This window comes from Cebus imitator, unplaced genomic scaffold (genome assembly GCF_001604975.1).
Source record: "Cebus imitator isolate Cc_AM_T3 unplaced genomic scaffold, Cebus_imitator-1.0 Scaffold476, whole genome shotgun sequence".
Taxonomy (NCBI): Eukaryota; Metazoa; Chordata; class Mammalia; order Primates; family Cebidae; genus Cebus; species Cebus imitator.
In genome coordinates, this window is record NW_016107791.1 from 1,152,726 (window position 1) to 1,172,017 (window position 19,292).

The 19,292-nt window shown below is 52.4% G+C and overlaps 1 protein-coding gene across 8 annotated transcripts in view; it reads left to right on the forward strand.

Annotated features, from left to right (window-relative positions):
* The window catches only part of TTC7A (tetratricopeptide repeat domain 7A), a 154,838-nt gene that overhangs the window by 104,669 nt on the left and 30,877 nt on the right, over positions 1-19,292 (forward strand). For all 8 annotated transcript variants that reach the window (XM_017512742.2, XM_017512739.2, XM_037732869.1 and 5 more), the window contains one exon: positions 4,125-4,285. In XM_017512742.2, coding sequence (XP_017368231.1) covers positions 4,125-4,285 — 161 coding nt within the window. The remainder of the gene's footprint in view (positions 1-4,124; positions 4,286-19,292) is intronic.

Below are 19,292 nucleotides of genomic sequence, written 5' to 3' on the forward strand. Positions count from 1 at the left end.
TGGTACGGCTCTCCTCGCCTGCACCACCTGGGAAATGGGCTGAGCTCCTGGCTGGTGGAGGGAAGCCTACAGAAGCCTGTGTACTTGCTGTTGGGTGGAGGGCAGCCGTGCCTGCTGGCAGTGCTGCTATGTCCCCACACCAGCCTAGGGAAGCCCTACCTTTTGAGGAGGCAGGCCACAGCAGCCCCATTTTATACCCAAGGACACGACTGAGGCCAAGCCAGCACAGAACCCAGGCCTCTGATCCATAGCCCACAGGATCCAAGTACCCTGCTCCCCTGACCTTTTTGGAGATGGGGCCCTGGGAGCGTGCTTACCAGCTGGGTCTTGGTCTTAGGGTCAGCTCAGCAAGCTGTGTTTCTCCTGCCTCTGGGACAGCCAGGCTCTGCCCTGCATCAGTCTGGCTCATCCTCTCATCACAGTTACTCTCAGTGCTGGGACCCCTTCCCTCTCACCCCACATCAAGATCCTTGTCCCAGTGCCTATGTCTGTCCTGACCTGACCTGACTTGTCACTGTGTTTCTGAGTCATTCCGTCTCCCTCTCCAGGTCCTTCTGTTTCAACCATTTTCTCCCCAACGGCCCTAATGTCATTGATGTCATTCCTGCTATTGTTTCTGCTGTCATTGGTGGCTTTGCTGCCTTCTTCTTGCACCACCTCCTCCCCCTGTGACTCCCTACATCCTCCTCCACCTCTGGGCTATGCCCCACCCTGTTCCCACTCCTCACTGCTGACCCCAGGTCCTCTGTGCGCCTCCAGGAGCATATCTCCGCTCCCAGGAATGCCAACAGAAAGACACCTGGCACCACTTTATTTTTAGTTTTCTGTAAAAGACCCAGTGCTTTTTTTGCTAATCAAGTAAATGATAACCCTTTGGTGATGCATTTTTTAACCTACTCAATTATTCACCCCTCTCTGATGAATAGCATCCATCCTCCTAGAGAGATGCATGCCAGGCCAGTGAGCCTAGTGCCGTTTCCTCGGAGACCTCATTTTGGCAGCCTCAGGGAGTTGAGAACTCCCTGAATGGACTGTAAGCTAGATTCCTAGCCTGCCTGGCTCTCTGAGGCCCCTAGCCGGCCCATCCTGCCCAGATCACGCCTGGCTGGCCGTACAGTGATGGCTGTGGATTTGGATACATTACCCAGGAAAATGGAGTCTGCTCTGGTGGAGTCACCAGCACAGGACCAGCCTTTGGGGCACCGGCAAGCCGAACCGGTGGCCCCGCTGAGCTTAGCCTCCTCCTCATATGCTCTTTGACCTATGCATAATGTAAGGTGCCCAGGGGAGAACTCTGGGCCTGGCACTAGTGCCCATAAGCCTGCACAGAGGTCAGGCTGGAGACCAACACAGAAGCCAGGCAAACTGGGGACCCAAGTCCCCACGAGGAGGGTGGAGGCCTAGATCTGAGGTTTGGCAAGGAGCAAGACTTTTAAAAAAGAGACTCATGAGGTTCCTGTGGGGATGGAGCCCTCATATGGACAGAGTCACAGGAGCTAACGCAGCTCCCAGGCCTGAGAGGAACACGTGCCTTCAGACTGGAAGGAAGGGTCTTTCCTATTCCTTAGATTTCTGGCTTTGGGGCTTGAAGGGGGAAATTCACACTTTAGAAGTGTTTGTTCCACCAGCACTTTGCAAGACATTTTTCACAATGTTTCATCTTCATGGACATTGAAATAGATTTAACCATTATCCTCATTTTGTAGCAGAAAAACTGCAGCTCAGAGAGGTGAGTCCTCTTGCCCTAAGATGCCAGCTAGGAAGTGGCAGAGCCAGGAGCCACATCCCAACCTAACCCCTGAGCAGAAGTGGGTGTTTATCTGTCAGCCACACATCAGGTTCTTTCCTCATCACCACATGAGCATGTTCAGAGGGGAGGGCCTTGTCAGTGCTGGGTATGTAGCTGGCAGATTCTCTATTCCAGGGCCAGGCTTTCCCGGCCCTCCACTCTCCAGTCTGCTACAAGCTTCTCTCCCAACCTCCCTCTCCAGACCTGGTCGCAGCCTTTCTGCAGGGTGCAGAGGCTCAAGCTAAGGGCACTGCTCAGTGAGGCAGCAGTTTGTGGGGAAGAGGAGACCCTGCATCCTAGGGAATCAGGCCAGGTCAGAGGTGCTAGGAATTGGGGTTGAGGAGGAGATGGCCAGCTGGGTCCTGCTGTGTCCCTGAATCCACAGCACAAGGAGAACTGGCCTTGACCTGAGACAGCTTTGAGGCCAGGCCCCTCACTCACCCTAGCACAGGCTTAGCAGCCTGCAGGTCTCACACAAGAGCACTTGGCCTGGAGTCAGGACCCCCATCTGGAAGCCTCTGCTCTGCTGCTCACTCGCTCTTCCATTTGAAAAGGATGGAAGGGGTAGAAGATAGCATTTTTTTTTTTTTTGCACATACATTAGCTCTTTGGACCCTTCCATGGAAAAGCATATGCCTAATTTGCAGATAAGGAAACAATTCAGAGAGCAACAGGAACAAAGGCGAGTGAGCAGCAGTGCCAACTCTAGAACCCAGCTCCTATGTATTCACAAATACAGGACCCCGCCACGGGCCAAAACGAGCAGGACCAGTCAGCTCAGATGGCAGGCAGCAGGTGGGGGCATCCAAATCCAGGCAGGGTGTGGTGCACAGGTGCCCAGCAGGGTGCAGGGGCCAGGCCAGAGACTCCGTGGTGTTTTGTAGAGAATAAGGAGATGATGTAAGGGAGTAGAAGGCCACCTTGCAGGCCACACGGGACTGCATAAGAGGCTGCTACAGTCACTAGGACTGGCCAGCCTCTTTTGAAGAAGAGAGTTTATGTTGGCAACTGCCAGAATTCTTTTTTTCTCCTTAATGCTTGTGGAAATGTTCCCCAGACCCCACCAGGGGTGTGCAGACCAGGGCATATGGGCAGAGAGCTTTTTCTCTGAGAGTAGTGACCTCCCCAGCTGAATGTAGATGAGTGGAGATGCTAAGAGATGGAATCAGAGGTGAGGAGAGGGGCCTCGGGCGTCTCTTGCATCCAGGGGACTTTTGACCCCATCCTAGGGTCGTTGTGTTGTGCTGAGAATGGTCTCTTCAGGAAAGAGCTCCTTGAACCTTCCACATCCTCCCATAAGTCCAGCTATGGGCAGAGACCCATCCTGGCAAGATGGCAGGCAGCCAAGCAGGTATGTGGTCTCAGTCCTGAAATAGTCCATGTAGGATGTGCTGGGGCACCGACTGACCCCGTAACCCTGTTACCTCTTGCAGGTGGGGCCCTGGCCGCAGCTGCAAATCACCCATGCCCTCTGTAGCCAGATCCAACAGAGCGTTGGAGTCCTGCCTGCAGGGTTGGCGGGAGCAGTAGAAGGTGCCCTTCCGTGCTGCACCGGCCCCTCCTGGGCTCACTGACTGGGCCACTGGAGCAGCTGGGCCCTGACCTCTTTCATGCAGTGGTTTGAGAAGGGAGGCAGCAAACTCAAGCCAGTGAAAGTTGGGACCTGTGGTGACCTCTGGTCTCTCCCGCAAATGGAAGGAAAGGCTTTCCTGAGGCCACATCTAAATCCAGACCCTTTGAGTGTGGCTTTCCTGGCCCTGCATAATCTGACCTCATCCCACCTGTCCAGAACTAGGCTGAATAATTATTTGTTGAACTGAAAACAAAACACAAGACTAGAATCTGGATTCTAGTCCCAGATTCCCATTGTGCCCCTGTTAGAGGCCAATCTCCCCCTCTTCTAGGCACTTGCCTCCATGTGCTTCCCTGTCTATGGTCAAGCTGCACCCCCTACCTGGAGCACCCTGATTTCATCATCTCCTCCTGGAGAGCAGAGTCTCCTGACATGTCAGCAGAACTCCAGGGTGACGTTTCCATGTGCACCTGCCTCTCCCTGTGGCTCCCACTCGCCCCATTTAGGAAGTGCTTCCCATGGCTGCCCAGTCCTTTGTGCCACTCCATAAATCTGCTCCTCTTTACTCCTGAGTGTGACAACAGACCCCTCCTCGCCAGGCTGTCTGGGGCAGGTGCTTTCTCACAGCAGCATCGCTGCCCCCAGTGACTGGGGCTCCCTCGAGTTGAGCCAGGGCACCCTTGCTGGTTAGCACCTGGTCCCTGAGTCCCAGGGCAGTATGTGCCTGGGGAAGGGCACTAAGCTGGTGGGTTCCTTCGACAGATCTCCAGCGCCATGGAGCAGCTGCAGGAGGCCCTGAAGGTGTGCAGAGATGATGCCCACGCCCTCCACCTGCTGGCACTGCTCTTCTCCGCTCAGAAGCACCACCAGCATGCCCTGGATGTTGTCAACATGGCCATCACAGAGCACCCTGAGAACTTCAAGTGAGTGCCCTGGGAACACTCTGGGCAATAGGGGAGCTGTCTGGCCACTGCAGCAGGTGCCCCTGCACACCCGCCCTGCCACGGTGCCAGCCAACATACATGGAGTAAGCACCCACTGCATGCACAAGGACCAGTGGGGTTGGCGGACAGCTGTGATGCACTGCACCAGGAGGTGCCTGATGGGGAATGGGGTGCCTGTGTTGCTCCTCAGCCCCCATGAGGTTGGGTCTGTGGGGGGGGCACAAGAGAGACTGCCTCAATGCATGTGTTTGGGCTGCTTCCCCCTGCCCTGGGCTCTGCATGAGCCTTGGGATGACACCAACTTGTGTAAGTTAATCATAGTCCTGACACAGCCAGCCAAGGATGGGATTCTAGCACGAGCAAGGCTGGCAGCTGGAGACAGGGGTTATCTCCCTCCAGTGTGTTCTGGTTCCTTCATGTCTCCCCACCTCCCTCATTGACTGCATCAGCCAGATGCCCCGCTTCTTGGAGCGGGGTTTAAGTTGCACTTGGCCTAAGTGGTGGTGGGACACAGAGGACCTGCTGCCACTCAGACAGGACACTGGGGACAAGGCCATGCCAGGCCAGCTGAGGCGGGAGGTTGTGTTGTTCTGTGGGGGGAACTAGGAGGAATCATCTTTTGATTTCTGCCTTCTGCTCCTAAGGGCAGGTGACGCTGAGTATAACAGGCTTTGTTTTTCAGAATCCTGTGATCTTAGATGAAGGACCCCTAAGTAACCCACTTCCACACTGTTCCACCTTGGGGCTTGAAGGAAGGCTATTTAGAACCAGCGCAAGGCTGTCCCCCTGCAGATAGCAAGGAAGAAGTGAGTCCTGGCTACCCTGATAGGTGACTCACGCTGTGTAAATAGGTTCACAAAGGATTAGGAAAAAATGGTGGGGTGCCTCAGCAGTGATGGGTGATGAAGGGAAGCTACAGTGGTACCAGCTTAGGGAGGTTCCCATCACTGGCCTTTCACCTCTGTCCATCCCCAGCCCATCAGAGGCAGGGCTGAGCACAGGGCTGGGCTCAGGTTTTCCTGCACTCTTGGCCTCCTTCAGACGACAGCAGAGAGTTCTGCTTGTGGCCTTTGCCAGAGTGCTGAGCACTGCTGTTGGTGGCTTCCTCCTCCCAAGGCTAAAGAAAGATGTTTTGGGAGTGGCAGTGTTTCCTAACTATAAACCCCATAATATGCCTCCCTGAAGAGGGAAGCCCCAGTGACCAAAGCCAAGGATGAGCGTTCATCCTGCTGGCCAGCCTGGTCTGCAGCCCCCATATCCCTGAGCCTCGCCCTGCTTGCCCTAGTCCACACTGACCCTGCCCCACCTGTTCCCCCTCCATCCTGGCCTAGGCAGGTCCCTACTGCTCACAACCAGGTGTAAGCAGAGTCTGTGGCCAACTTGACACAGCCTGTCCTTTGTGTTCGTGGCTGGCCCTGATTCTGAGCCTTGTCCCAACAGCATTCAATAGACTACTAAAGGCCAGGCACTATGGCTCACGCCTGTAATCCCAACACTTTGGGAGGCCTGGGCAGGTGGATCACCTGAGGTCAGGAGTTCAAGACCGGCCTGGCCAGTATGGTGAAACGCTGTCTGTAATAAAAATACAAAAATTGGCCAGGCTTAGTGGAGGGCACCTGTAATCCCAACTACTCAGGAGGCTGAGGCAGGAGAATCACTTGAACCTAGGAAGTGGAGGTTGCAGTGAGCCAAGATCATGCCACTGTACTCCAGCTTTGGCAACAGAGTGAGACACGGTCTNAGAAGTCAGGCGTTCAAGATCAGCCTGGCCACTATCGTGAAACGCCATCTGTACTAAATATACAAAATTAGCTGGGTGTGGTGGCACGTGCTTGTAATCTCAGCTACTCGAGAGGCTGAGACAGGAGAATAACTTGAACCTGGGAGGCGGAGGTTGCGGTGAGCCGGGATCGGGCCACTGCACTCTAGCCTGGGTTACAAAGTGAGACACGGTCTCCAAAAAAAAAAAAAAGAGACTGCTAAAATTCTAGGCACTTTATTCCTAAAGGCAGGTAGCTTAGGAAATCCTAAAACACAGAGAAAACAGTATGTGTGGACAAGGGATTAGTTGCCTTGTCTCATTAATCCCAAGTACAATACAGCAATACAAGGTAAGAACATTTTATTTTTAATGAAAATGCACAAAAGATGTAGGTTCCCTACTCCTAGTACTAGTACCTTGCTTTGATCCCAGCTCCATCCTGGCACCTGTCGGGCAGGGTCTGACCCACTACCGCTGGCATGTGTGCCTGTGTGTGTTTACACTTCAGTTAGGCTTCATTGGAAACTGAAATGGCCAAGCAGAAAGGCTTAGAATCCTAGGTGGGGAAAGGGAAAGGCTCCTTGTCCACCCTGGGTCTGTGGAGCACAGGAGAAGCAAGAGGCCTGGCTCACCTCAGTGTCAGAATTTCCAAATGAAATCTTACGTGGAAACTGAGACTGTGATCGCTGCTCTGAAGGAGCCAAGGAAGGTGATTCACACCTGCCCAGTTCCAGTTGAGGGGACCCTTCCATCCCAGCATCTGGCATCTCACCACTTAGAATCTCTTCCTGATTCTGAGCTGATTGCTTTCTACCAAGCTAAAGCAGCTCCCCAGGTCTGCTGTAGGGAGGCTAACTCCCCTTTTTAGAAATCTGACTGCAGCCCAAGCTATGTGAGGTGTGGCAGACCCACCCCTGACTCCCCATCAGCTTCCTTGACTCTCACCCCGGAGTACCTCCTGCCTTCATCTTCCCATGCTCTTGGGCTGGGCTAGGAAGCTGTCCCTCTTCCTCTGGGCAATATGTGTGCCCCCGCTGCTGCCCTGCCCCAACACGCACACTTTCCACCCTTCCCTTCCTCCCACGCTCACCCAGATACTGACTCCTTCTCCAGGAAGTGCTCTGCTCACTGACAGTGTCCTTGATTGGGGGTTGCCTTGAGGTTGGTGACTGCCCCCAGGAGGCCCAGGGGTGGACATCTGGGTCTCCAAGAGCCCCTGGACCTAAACTACAGCCTTTTGTGCATGTGAGCATGTGTCCATGGAAATGGCTTTCAGCAGATTCTCAAAGGGAGCCCAACCTCAAAAAAGGTTGAGGAGCCCTGATGCAGATTATACTGTTTGTCAATGTGCAGGGTAACTGTGCCCCTGTCTCAGGTGCTTCCCCAAGGCTTGCAAGGAGCTGCCTGGAGAGCAGTGTCCACAGTTGTGCAGGTAGGACTCTTAAATGAGCAGCCTCTGCCGTAGGAACAGCTCACCCAAGCAGACATTGCAGAGTGACTGCAAGGGCATCAGGAGCTCTGGAGGGTGAGGCCTAGGAGCCGCAGCAGGGAGTCAGCTCTGAGGTCAGAAGGAAACCATTCCATGGCCTGAGGGATTCTGAAGTTCATCTGCTCCCTGTCACTGTCGAGTGCTGCATTTGGGGACCTGCAGGTCCTGTCCTCAGTAGTGTCTCACTTTGCTTATTCTGCTTGTCCAGGGCCGTGGAGCTAGGGGGAAGCAGCAGTAGGTTCTTCATCTTGAGCCATCATGAGCTCCTCACCTCCAGGATCCTGAGGAACTCTGTTTTGATCCAGGTGGCCCTAAAAGGCTGCAAAACTAATTGGGAAAAAAAAATACAGGGACTTTTGGCCTCTAGAATTGTGAGAGAATAAGTCTCTGTTGTTTTAAGCAAAAAAAAAAAAAAGTATGTATATATATCTGTGTACCATATATAGAGATATAGTACTATCTATACGGCACGGGTGGGGGCTAAGAAGTCCATCTACTGCCAAGCTATGGTGAGTGACCATAGGGTATGACCATTGTCTCTTTGTAAATAAGTCAATACTATTCGCTACAGATGAAACCGCAGAGCATAGAAACCCGTGGATTAGCAGGAAATGTCACTGAGTCCATTACAGGTCAGGGATCACTGAAAAATGTCATTGCTCTTCGATTGACACTGCACCCTGCTTCCTCAGCTCCTCTCTGCATTTGAGAAGCCATGTGTGGCTCCAGCTGTTGCCAAGGCAGTTAATTAAACAACCGGTTCAGTAAATATCACTGCAGCAAAACAACAAAGACCAAACTCCCTTTGTCCTGACCTCGTTGTCCCCAGCAAGATCTATATCCACAGGACACTTAAAGGCACCTCACAGAGGGCTGTCCCAGTGCCTGAGACCTATTGGAGGCATCTCCCAGTGTCTGAGGCCTATTAGAGGCGGTACATGGATTTCTCAGTGTGAGAGGCCATCGGTGCATGGGATCCCAGAGCCCGCTTCCATGATGGCAGAAGCTGGCTGGTGCTGGCCATGAGCTTTGCCTGTTTCACTGCTTTCAGGGACGCCTGCCACAGGGGAGGAAACTGGCAGGGTAACGGCCCCCTGTCTGTGTGAGCTGGTCCTTGTGTGAAAGCCACCATGGGGCCCTAGCCCTTGAGTCACATCTGTCACTGACCTGTGCCACCTGCAGCAACTCACTCCTCTTCCCTTTGCCTCTGTTTTCTCACCTGCCAAAAGACGAACACCTGCTCTGTCTCCCTTGGCTTGCGAGGTTTATTGTGAGACTCAGACAGGAGAGGGCACACAGTCGATGGACACCCATGTATGAAAGGTGGCAGTATGGAGGGGGAGAGGAGGCCACCCACCAGCAATGTCAGGCTGTATCCTGGGTCCCGAGGGCAGCAGCGCCTGGGGAAGGCCAGGTAGGCCAGGAGGTGCAGGCAGCCAAGGCTGGGCCCTGACAGAGCAGGGAAGGAAGCTCTGGGGAAAGGTTTGTGAGCTCCTTCACTCCCATACAGGCAGCCCCTGGACTCCTGGAGAAAATCCAGCTTTCGTGGAGTCGAACTTTTGAAAAGCCTTCTGAATTCAGGGATTAGAAAGCAAAGCGAAGAGAACCTTGATTTCTGTGCTGTGGGATGACCTTTAGTTAGTGGAGCTTGGGTTTAAAAAGGCAAAAAACATAATGAGGCAGAGACAGACAGCCCCACGGGGACAGCATGAACTTCACACGGTGGGAACCAGACACCCTGACCAGCTTCCTGAAATCCTGTGGGCTTCTGACTAAGCCCTGGACACATGTGCCCGCCGGGCTGTCCCTGGTCAGGAGGCCAGGCCCTCGGGGGGCAGCAGCTCCCTATTCAGGCCTGGGTTCCGGGCCAAGCCGCAGAATGTGAAAGGTCTCTTGTGCGATTGGAGATGTCTGTTCCAGTCCTTTCTTCTCATTGTGGGTATGAGAGGCAGCTGGGAGGCCCGACCAGGGAGGGGCAGGAATATGGGGTGAAGGGGAATAGGCCACTGATAAGCGTCCTTCCTGAAGCCATGGGCTCCATGGAGTGATGGTTTTAGGTAACAAATTCCTTGGGCTTTAGTCAGGCTGCTTGTAGTGAAGGTCGCCATAGTAACCAAACAAAGTTCTAGGCTCATGATGGGAGCTTTCCAATAACCAGCCTGTCAGTCACGGCTCCCGCCCCAGGCCTGGCAGCCTGCGAGGCTGGTTTTGAAAGCCCAGGCCATACGTAGGTCAAGGGAAGACAAATGATTTCCCCTTCCCCTCTCCACAGTGGGCCAGGCCACCTCCTACCATCCCCCACTCGCCACCCCAGAACCCCTGTTGGTCAGGGTAAGTTGTCTTGGTCCTGGGGGACTTGGAAAGTCCTGGGGGAAGGTGTCAGAGCCCCAGAGGCCCTCCCCAGTACTGGAACAATATGGCCCTCTCGACAAGCCAGAGCACGTGCCTGTAAACAAATGGAACTGCACAGCCCTCTGCCCCAGGAAACCTAGACTGTTTTGGAAAATGTTTGAGCTGATAACCAGGCGTTAGCTGGAGCTATACCTTGGCTGACTTCAGCTAAGGCTAACATTGGAGCTCAAGGGCACCCCTGGGATCCACCTGGCATTGCCTCACCTTTTTTTCAGGTGGCATGTGTGATGTGTTTCTCATGGTACATTCCAGTGAGCAGGGAGGATGAGTCCCAGGGCCTCTGTTAACATTTCTGACTTAAACCCAGTGTGTTTATTTGACTGTTCTTATTAAGGACTTGTAGTACATCAAAAGGGTGCTTAGCATACCAACACTTCAGTGAGGGGATGGAATCAAAGGTATTAACACAAACATAGTTTATCACTTTGCTGGGTTCATTAAATACATTTGGCTGCCACAGCCCCTGAGGGGGACACCAGCCATGGGGGAACCTTGCAGGCCATGTGGCAGAGGAAAGTGTTAAGCCAGTCATAATCACTGACAGCACCAGATCTTTCCCCAAAGGTCAGTTCCTCATTAGCTAAGCTGGGTTGACATTCAGCATTTCCCTTCATGGGTTGTCCCATGAGAACCTCTTTGATCTTGCTCTGTGTGACGTGTACAGGTGAAAGATAATGATCCTCATTCTCCAGTTAGTGGTCTGCCTACATTCAGACTTCTAGGGTAGATGACACAGGTTGTTTTGTTTGTCTGGGGAAGAGAGGAAGGAAAGGGAAGAGAAAGGAACACAGATACTTGCAGGTTTTGTTTTCAGAGGTGGTGGTAACCCTTTCCTTCTGGTACTCACTGCTTTCCCTGCTTGCTGCAGGGGCTAGAGGCAGGCATTGTGGCCCAGGGCACATGGTTCTCTGTAGCAGGGGAGGCCCAGACCCAAGACAAAGCCTTTTTGCCCTTGGGAGAAGGCCCATGCCCACCTCCCCTTTGCAGTGGGAGGTTTTCGGGTCCGTGGGGTTCTGACACACAGCAGAGAGACCAAGGCATTTGCTTCTTTGTGTCTCAGCCCTGGCTGGGAAGCTGCCTTTGTTCCAACTAATGACCTTCTTTTGGGAATTTCTTCCACCCATGAATGGCCATAAAAAGGCTCTGTGTGGTTTACATTTAAGTCTTTCAAGATCAGGAATTTTTGTTTGGGAAGTCCTCTCAAGGTAACTGGAGGTGGCTGCAGAGAGGGAAGCCAAGAGGCTACTTGTGTAAGCCCAGAAACAGATAAGAATGCCATGTAGGTCGGGTGTGGTGGCTCACAGCTGTAATCCCAGCACTTTGGGAGGCCGATGTGGGTGGATCACCTGAGGTCAAGAGTTCGAGACCAGCCTGACCAACATGGAGAAACCCCATCTCTACTAAAAATACAAAATTAGCCGGGCATGGTGGCACATGCTTGTAATCCCAGCTACTGAGGAGGCTGAGGCAGGAGAATCCCTTGAACCCAGGAGGCAGAGGTTGCGGTGAGCCTAGATTGCATCACTATACTCCAGCCTTAGGCAATAAGAGCGAAACTCTGTCTCCAAAAAAAAAAAAGAATGCCATGTAACCCTGCTGCAGGGTAGGGGCAGGCTGCTCTCAGAGCAGCCCTGGGGTCCTTTATCAGGTGACGAAGGCCCTTCAACAGTCTCTGAAGTAAAGAGGCACTAACTGCAGGAAATCAAAGCTTTCAGGCCATTAATTTTTAAAGCTTCAAAGTCACATCACATTAAATGAATTCATTAAGAGGTGGAGGATCATCATGAGCCTTATAAGATTAAAGGACATGGGTCAGTCTAATTCTCCAGACCCAAGGAAAAATCATTAGTTTTAGGGTTAAGACGAGCTGCTGAAAAATGTCCCTTCTGTGTTAGGGATTAGTCTCTGGTAGGGTAATAAAACTGGGGCTGACTGTGGCCCTCCCCCTTCCAGGAAGGTAAGACCTGTTAGCATCCATATAAAAATCATACCCTCTAGGCTGGGCGCAGTGGCTTTGGGAGGCCAAGGCAGGAGGATCACTTGAGGCCAGGAGTTTGAGAACAGCCTTGGCAACATAGCAAGACCTCGTTTAATTTTAATTTTAAAAATTAGCCAGGCATGGTGTGGCACATTCCTGTAGTCCCAACTGCTTGGGAGGCTGGGGTGAAAGGATCAGTTGAGCCTAGGAGATTGAGGCTGCAGTGAGCCATGATCACACCGCTACACTCCAGCCTCGGTGACAGAGCTGTCTCTTAAAAAATCCCGAGCATGTGTTGGATTTAACATGGGTGAGAGACCATGTGTCTGGGAGACCTAAATCACTCAGTGCACCCCCCACATCCTGGCCAGGGTCTGGGTGATCACACCTGAATGGGGGCGAGGGACAGGCTTGCTTCTGCTCACAGGGCCCTCCCTGCCCCATCCTACTGTGCAGGTAGGGTGTCCATGCCTGGTCAGGCTGGCTCCTCTCTCCCACTACAGGCCTTTGTTTCTGCCCTTCCTGCTCATCGTCAGAGGACCCTGTCAGGTCCACTTTGTCCCCGGAGCCCTTCCACTTCAAAGCTGAACCAGATTTGTACCAATTGAGTACCAGATTCTGTTCTTTTTGTGTTTCCTAATTGTGTTGGATGTATTGTTTGAGTTTGGAAGTACCTTTGGGGCAGAGACTGGCCTCTCTGCCTGCTATCCCCATGGTAGGGAAACCCCCATTGGGCACACAGCACACTCCAGTGGACCCCACAGCTGCTAGACCATGGGAGCTGTTTTGTTTTTTGGAAGGAAGAGAACTGTGTGGGGGTTTGGGAATGTCACAGCCAGAGTGCCGTCACACCCCTCACCCAGTTTGGCTGTTTTGGTTTGGTTGCTTTGTTTTTTGGTCTTTACAGCACTCCTGTTTTGAAGATTGAAGAAACTAACGTGAAAGTTAGATGATAGCTCAAGATCACGTAGCTGATGAGTGGTGGAGCAGGGACTAGAACCCATGTTATGTGATTGGCAGGACCGCCCTGGTATACTTAAACTCCAAGAGCTTCAATAACAATAACAATGATGCGCCCTTCCGGATGGGCACTGCTTGTGAGCACCTTGCCGCATTAGCTCCGAGATCCTCTCAGCACCCTAGGAGGGATAGGAACTGTCATGATTCCCATTTTATAGATGAGGAAACAGGCACAGAAGGCCTAAGTAAGCACTTGCACGTAATAGGGGCTGGGGAACTGAGAATGAGAGTTTGGGCAAACATGGATTGAACCCTTTGTGAAGTGCCAGCCCCTGCTGGGCCTTTTATGTGCATGATGTCACACAGCAATCCTCAGGGTAAATAGATGCTGTTATTCTCATTTTACAGATAAGAAACTGAGGCTCTAGGCTGGGCGCAGTGACTCACACCTGTAATCCCAGCACTTTGGGAGGCTGAGGCAGCCAGATCAGGAGTTTGACACCAGCCTGACCAACATGGTGAAGCCCCATCTCTACAAAAAATAAAACAAAAAATTAGCCAGGTGTGGTAGTGCATGCCTGTTGTCCCAGCTACTCAGGGGGCTGAGGCAGGAGAATGGCTTGAACCCAGAGGTGGAGGTTGCAGTGAGGCAAGATTGCGCCACTGCAGCCCAGCTTTGGTGACAGAGCAAGACTTCATCTCAAAAAAAAAAAAAAAAAAAAAGGAAAAGAAACTGAGGGTCTGTGACTTTCCCAAGGTCACATGGCTACAAGAAGGGACACTTGGGTCATCAGACTTGGACCCTGCTTTTTACCACTGAGATCGACTTGGTGCAGCCCAGACTGGGTCCGATTTACTATGCAGGCTCTGGCATCCTGGCCAAGGAATTAGATTTTCCAGAGGCGTGGCCGCCTGACTCAAAGAATAGCCTGCTTTTTCACTCAATTATGTGTTTTCTGTAAAAATAGAACTCTTCATTAAAACAGCACAGCACAGCCATCAGCTGCAATTACTAATTACTGTCCTTTTAAGAGATAATGCCCCCTTCTGTTCATTCACCACACCTGCTGCCACTTCCCGCCCATTCCCCACCTCCCCCATCCCCATCCCCACCCCGCAGAGGGTTCCCAGAATGGCCAGGAGCCAGAGGGATCAGGAAGAGCCACCCAGGGTCCAGTGAACACACATGGGACCAGTAGGACCCAGAAGAATGGAGAGTTTCCAGGACACCCTACAGCTTCACTTCCTGGAGCTGCTTGGATCCTGGGAACCCCCACAGTGTTCCAGGCCTTGGTGAGTCCTTGTGACTCAAGTTTCCTCTTCCTTTCTTCAGCAATTTGTTGAGTGATACGAGAGAGCAGGCACCAAGGATACAATGATGAGAAAGACCTAGTCCCCACCCAAATGAAGGAAGAATCTAGCAGGAAGACAGGTCTGACAACAGCAAAGACGACTGAGAATGACAGCTAACCTCTCTTGTCGGGTGACGTGCACCAGACACAGGCTCTTTCCCTTAGTCCTCCCAGCAACCCTCCTGGGAAGTACCATGACTGTCCTGCCTTGCAAATGAATAGCACTGTCAGACGTTAAGGCACCTCTAGGAAGCAGCAGAGCCTGGAAGTATACCCGCATCATCTGATGCTAAAGGCCATGTCTCAATAGGGAAGTGGCTCCCTCACGTACATGGCACTTACTGTGTTCAAGTGTTCATTGCGGGTGCTACAGGGGGTTGCTTTCAGGAACATGAAAGTAAAAATGTGGACCTATCATGCTTGCTGCCCACACAGCCTGTGTGTTTCTCTGCAGCCAGCTCTGCTGTGCCAGCTTCCCCCACCACCAAGAGTGGGGTGCTGGGGTGAGCAGCCAGGGAGGGGACGCAGGAAGGGTGAGGATTGCTGCCCCCAGGTAAGGGGATGGATATGACCTCTCACCCCAGGACTGTGCTTGGCTTAGCCAGAGTCATCACAAAAATGTCCTCCATTTACAAGATAATGATTTTTTTTAAGTTTTTGGAAAAGCCATACCCAGTTCTGAAGAGTCTCACCCTAAGATCTCTCCTCTTTATAGCAATGAGAAGAAATTGTTTATCTTTGCCTCACATGGGAACAGCTCCAAGTCTTAATCCTTTTGACAAATAATTAGCAGTGTGATCCTGCCCCAGGAGTGCAGGTGAGGCATGGCCAGGAAGAAAAGGAGGAAGAGGAGGTAGATGCCAGCATTCTCCTGGGAATCTCAATCATCAGCCTGAGCAGGAGTGATTGGGGAGATGGGCAAAGCTGGTGGCCTGTGGCACAGCCATTTTCTAATGGGGAACAGAAACACCAACCTCACTGGTCTCTGTCTTCCTCCACAGAATCAGGGCTGCCCTAGACATACAGACCCTGTGGGCTGAGATGTCCCATGGTTCAGCAGGGGCTGGCACTTTCAGGCCACCTGAGTGCCTTTCTGTTCTGCTGGGTGCTACGTCACCTGTGCAGATGACATGGGAGTCGGCAGGTTCCGGGGGTTAGAATGGTGGCTAAGGGGAAGCTGAGTCTGGGTATGGGGTGGCCAGTGTGGTCTACTGAAGGCTCTGGCAGTATCCTGAGGAGAGGGCATAACCGTTTAGAGAGGGGGCTTCTGTCTGCACTGGGGCTCCCCGCCTGGACCAGGGCATGTGTGCCACATGGCTCGAATGGGGCTGCAGAAAGTACCAGGAATGGGGCGCATCTCAGGACCCGGCTCTCCTTCCCCAGCCCCAGCAGGGGGACCAAGCACATGGGGTGTTTACAATGACCCACGCTTCTTCCCTTTTTCAGAGAGAACACTCACTTAGATGCCGACGGCGTGACAAGGGCGTTCAGTCTTAGAAGACCTCAGTGTTTACTTCGCATGAGCTTCCACAGCTTAAAACAGGAAAATGCTTCCAACAGGGGTCACAGCGAGGCTGCCTTTGCCCAGGACATAGTTCCTGTAGCTTTATGCATCTCCTTCCATCCCCTTCCTGTCATAAGCCTGTCTTAGGTTCCAGGGGTGGAGGGCCTAATTGAACAGGCCAGAAAGCTTGGGGCTTTCTGGGAGCCTTCAAAGGCACCTGGCCTGGAAACTTGTGTCTTGGGATCTGGCAGGCCTGCGGCTTCAAAGCAGGAGTCCCTTCCCTGTGTGCTGGAGAGCTGAATGCAGCTGCTGCTTAGAGTTTATCACAGTTCAGCCTGGTGGGAGTCCATGGGGCAGCTGACATCACTCCTGTTTTACAGGTTTGGGACCTGTGACATGCCCAGCTGAGTGACCAGAAAGCTGGGACTTTGGCTTGGGTTTCTGATTCCCGGGCCAGTGTGTATTCACTTTGACAACACAGTGTGGGGCTTGAGGACGGTGATGTGACCATTGCTGTTCTGGAATGGCTCTAGTCAGAGTGTGTAAATGTTGAAAGCTGCTAGATTTTGGTATTCTGGCATTTCGATCACAGAGACTCTCCTCAGTGATACTTTTTGGCCTTGCCCAGTGACTGTCCCCTGGAATGGAGGCCCTCCACCCCCACCACAGTCAGGAAGAGCCAGATGCTTGCACATCTGGAGCCTGCTGTTCCTCTCCAGGTCCTGCTCTCACGAGGAGGAAGACTTTGCTTCTGGGCAATTTGGAATGGAATTGGCCAGTGCTCTGTCAGCTGTGGGAGGCCCGCCCACACTGCAGCTATGGGGAATCAAGTAACAGGCTCCAGGACTAGGCAGATGCTGTGTGCTCAGCACTGTGCCAGGCGCTGAGGGAGGGCAGCGGGGCCCTGTCCTGTAGGTACCTGCCATCCAGATGAGGACGCACGATGAGGCACAGGACAAGACAAATGGTGGTTTCACCATCTATAGGCGGGGCTGGCTGCACACTGATTCTAGAATGTCTGACATTTAAAATGCTTGATATGAGTTTATTATTAAACTCTTAAGCCTAGGTGGCAAAAAAAAAGATTATATACATAGTAGAGGAATGGAAATGGCTTCCCAGAAAGGAATAGAACTTTGACTGCGAATTAAATTGACGTGACAGATTAACAAGAGAAAAAAACGTATTTAATTTTGTACATATCCGTGGAAGTCCCACCAAATATGAGATTCGAAGAAAGACCAGATGCTTGAAGCTTAATAGCATCTGGAGCTACAGAAAGGAATAGGGGATTGAAGTTCCTGCTGGTGGCAGAGACAAATTATAGGAGGGTGACAAAGAGGAAATGATGAATAAAGGTCTTCTTATGCAGATAAAAGTCTCTCAGGTGACAGAAGTTGTCAGGAGCAGCCCTCTTCTTTATAGATACTTCTACTAATGTAAATTTCCCTCAGAGATGTAAATTTCCCTCAGAGATGAAAATTTCTAGGCCAGGCACTGTGGCTCATGTCTGTAATCCCAATGCTTTGGGAGGCTGAGGCAGGAGGATCATTTGAGCCCAGGAGTTCAAGACCAGCCTAGACAACATAGTGAGACCCCATCTCACAAAAAAATTAGCTGGGTGTGGTGGCTTATGCCTGTTAGGCAGGCCTAGCTATTTAGGAGGCTGAGGCAGGAAGATTGCTTGAGCCCAGGAGATTGAGGGTGCAATGAGCTATGATCACATCACTGCACTCTGCCTGGGCAGCAGAGCCAAACCCTGTCTCTGGAAGTTTGTTTTATAAAAGGGCAGCTTTTCAGAGCTACTTCTGTGTCTGCAGTTTCTCAGAATAACCAACTCAAAATATGCCAAAGTATATTTTGGGGTGGCATATTCTGGTCTCAAACAGTCATATTTTGGGGTGTCATGTCCTGAGCCCCAAGTATATATATATGTGTGTATAATGTAATTAAGTGTTAATGGAACACAGTGCCACACATTCAGAGAAGGACAGTGTGGTCACATAGGGACATCTTGGAGGAGGGCTGGATCCGTGGGATTGAAATAGTTTTTTTCATCTCAGAATCCTTTATTCAAGTGGTATTTTAGGCCCAGTTGGTTTATAAGACAGGTAAGCAAGGGGAAGAGGAGCCCAGGCTTGACTACTCTATCCCATCCCCAACTGCCAGCAGCCTCTCCTTGGCTTCCCCCAGAAGTCACAGCACTCTGATGAGGCTGTGGCCACAGCTTTGATTCCCCCTTGTTGTCAGGGTGCCAGAATGTCACCCACCAGCCCTGATGACCTGCCAGGGCTCTGTCAGACTTTCTAAAGAAATGGGCCAGCATTGCTAGGTGGGTGGGCAGGCAGCAGCTACCCATTGCAGTGAACAGGATGGAGAGGGGGCCTGGGCTTCTTAGTCAGAAGAGCAGCTGAGTTGCTCCTTCTGAGGGAGTAGAGTTGTTTGCTGATCCCTGTTGGGAGTGGGAACAAGTTCTGCAGTGAACTAGAGGCAAGCCAGCAGAGGCGCAGATAACCACATCCTGACATCAGGAAGGTTGTCTTGGAGGGGAGTGTGCACAGCCCCCATGGGGACACAGAAAGCCAGAGGGTGACATCTGGTTAGGAGCTGGCTGGGCGTCAAGGGGGAAGGGTGATCTCAGCAGAGGCTACGGCACAAGCACAGCACGGATGAGTCCAGAAGCCTGTCCTGAGGTTCAGGGAGCTAATACCCATGTGATCAGTATACCAGTGCCCAAGGTCATGGGAGGGTGACAGGAAGGGAGGGTGGAGCCAGAGCGGGAAGGTTGTGAAGGCCACAGAGAAGCACAGAAGGTGAGGACCATGGGGCAGGGCTCTGCGGAGGAAAATCCCTCTGGCAGCGCTCACCTGCCAGCCCGAGGAACTCTCGGGAGCAAATCTGGATCCTCCCAGGATCCTGGAGTGGAAGATCAGACCAGAGTGACTGGTGGAGCACTTGCCCCAGCCCAGAAAGGATGTGGTCGGGTTGAGAAATTCCACTCTGGGCCACTCATGCTAATGGAATGTCAGCAGCTGTGAAGATAGAGCCTGCTATTGGTAGAACTAACTTACTGCAATGCCAGCTCAGCTTTCAGCCACTACTTTGCCAGGTACATGGTGTGGTTGGGTCTGCCCTGGACCCATCCTGGCCCTCAAGGATGAAGAAAGTGAGAAGGGGGCTCTGGCAGAGAGAAACTGCTGAAGAGGAGGTGCCTACAGAGGGCCGGGGGAATGCAGCTGAGCTGGCCTACCCAGGGAGCTGTCCCCAGGAACCAGCCCAGCCCCGGGGACTTGGCTGCCCGAGAGGAGGGGCTTTCCCACCTCTCTGACACTGCTCCAACCAGCTACCCCATCCTCCACACCCCCAACCTCTTCTCTCCCCAGCTCCCAACCAAATCCCACTCTACCCTGCTTATCACCAAATACCAGCTCCACCAAGACGCCTGCCCTGTTCTTCCCCTGCACTGAACCTGATCCAAAAATACAGCCGTTAGTTCTCTGGGCAATGTATCATTTATGGCTCTCTAATT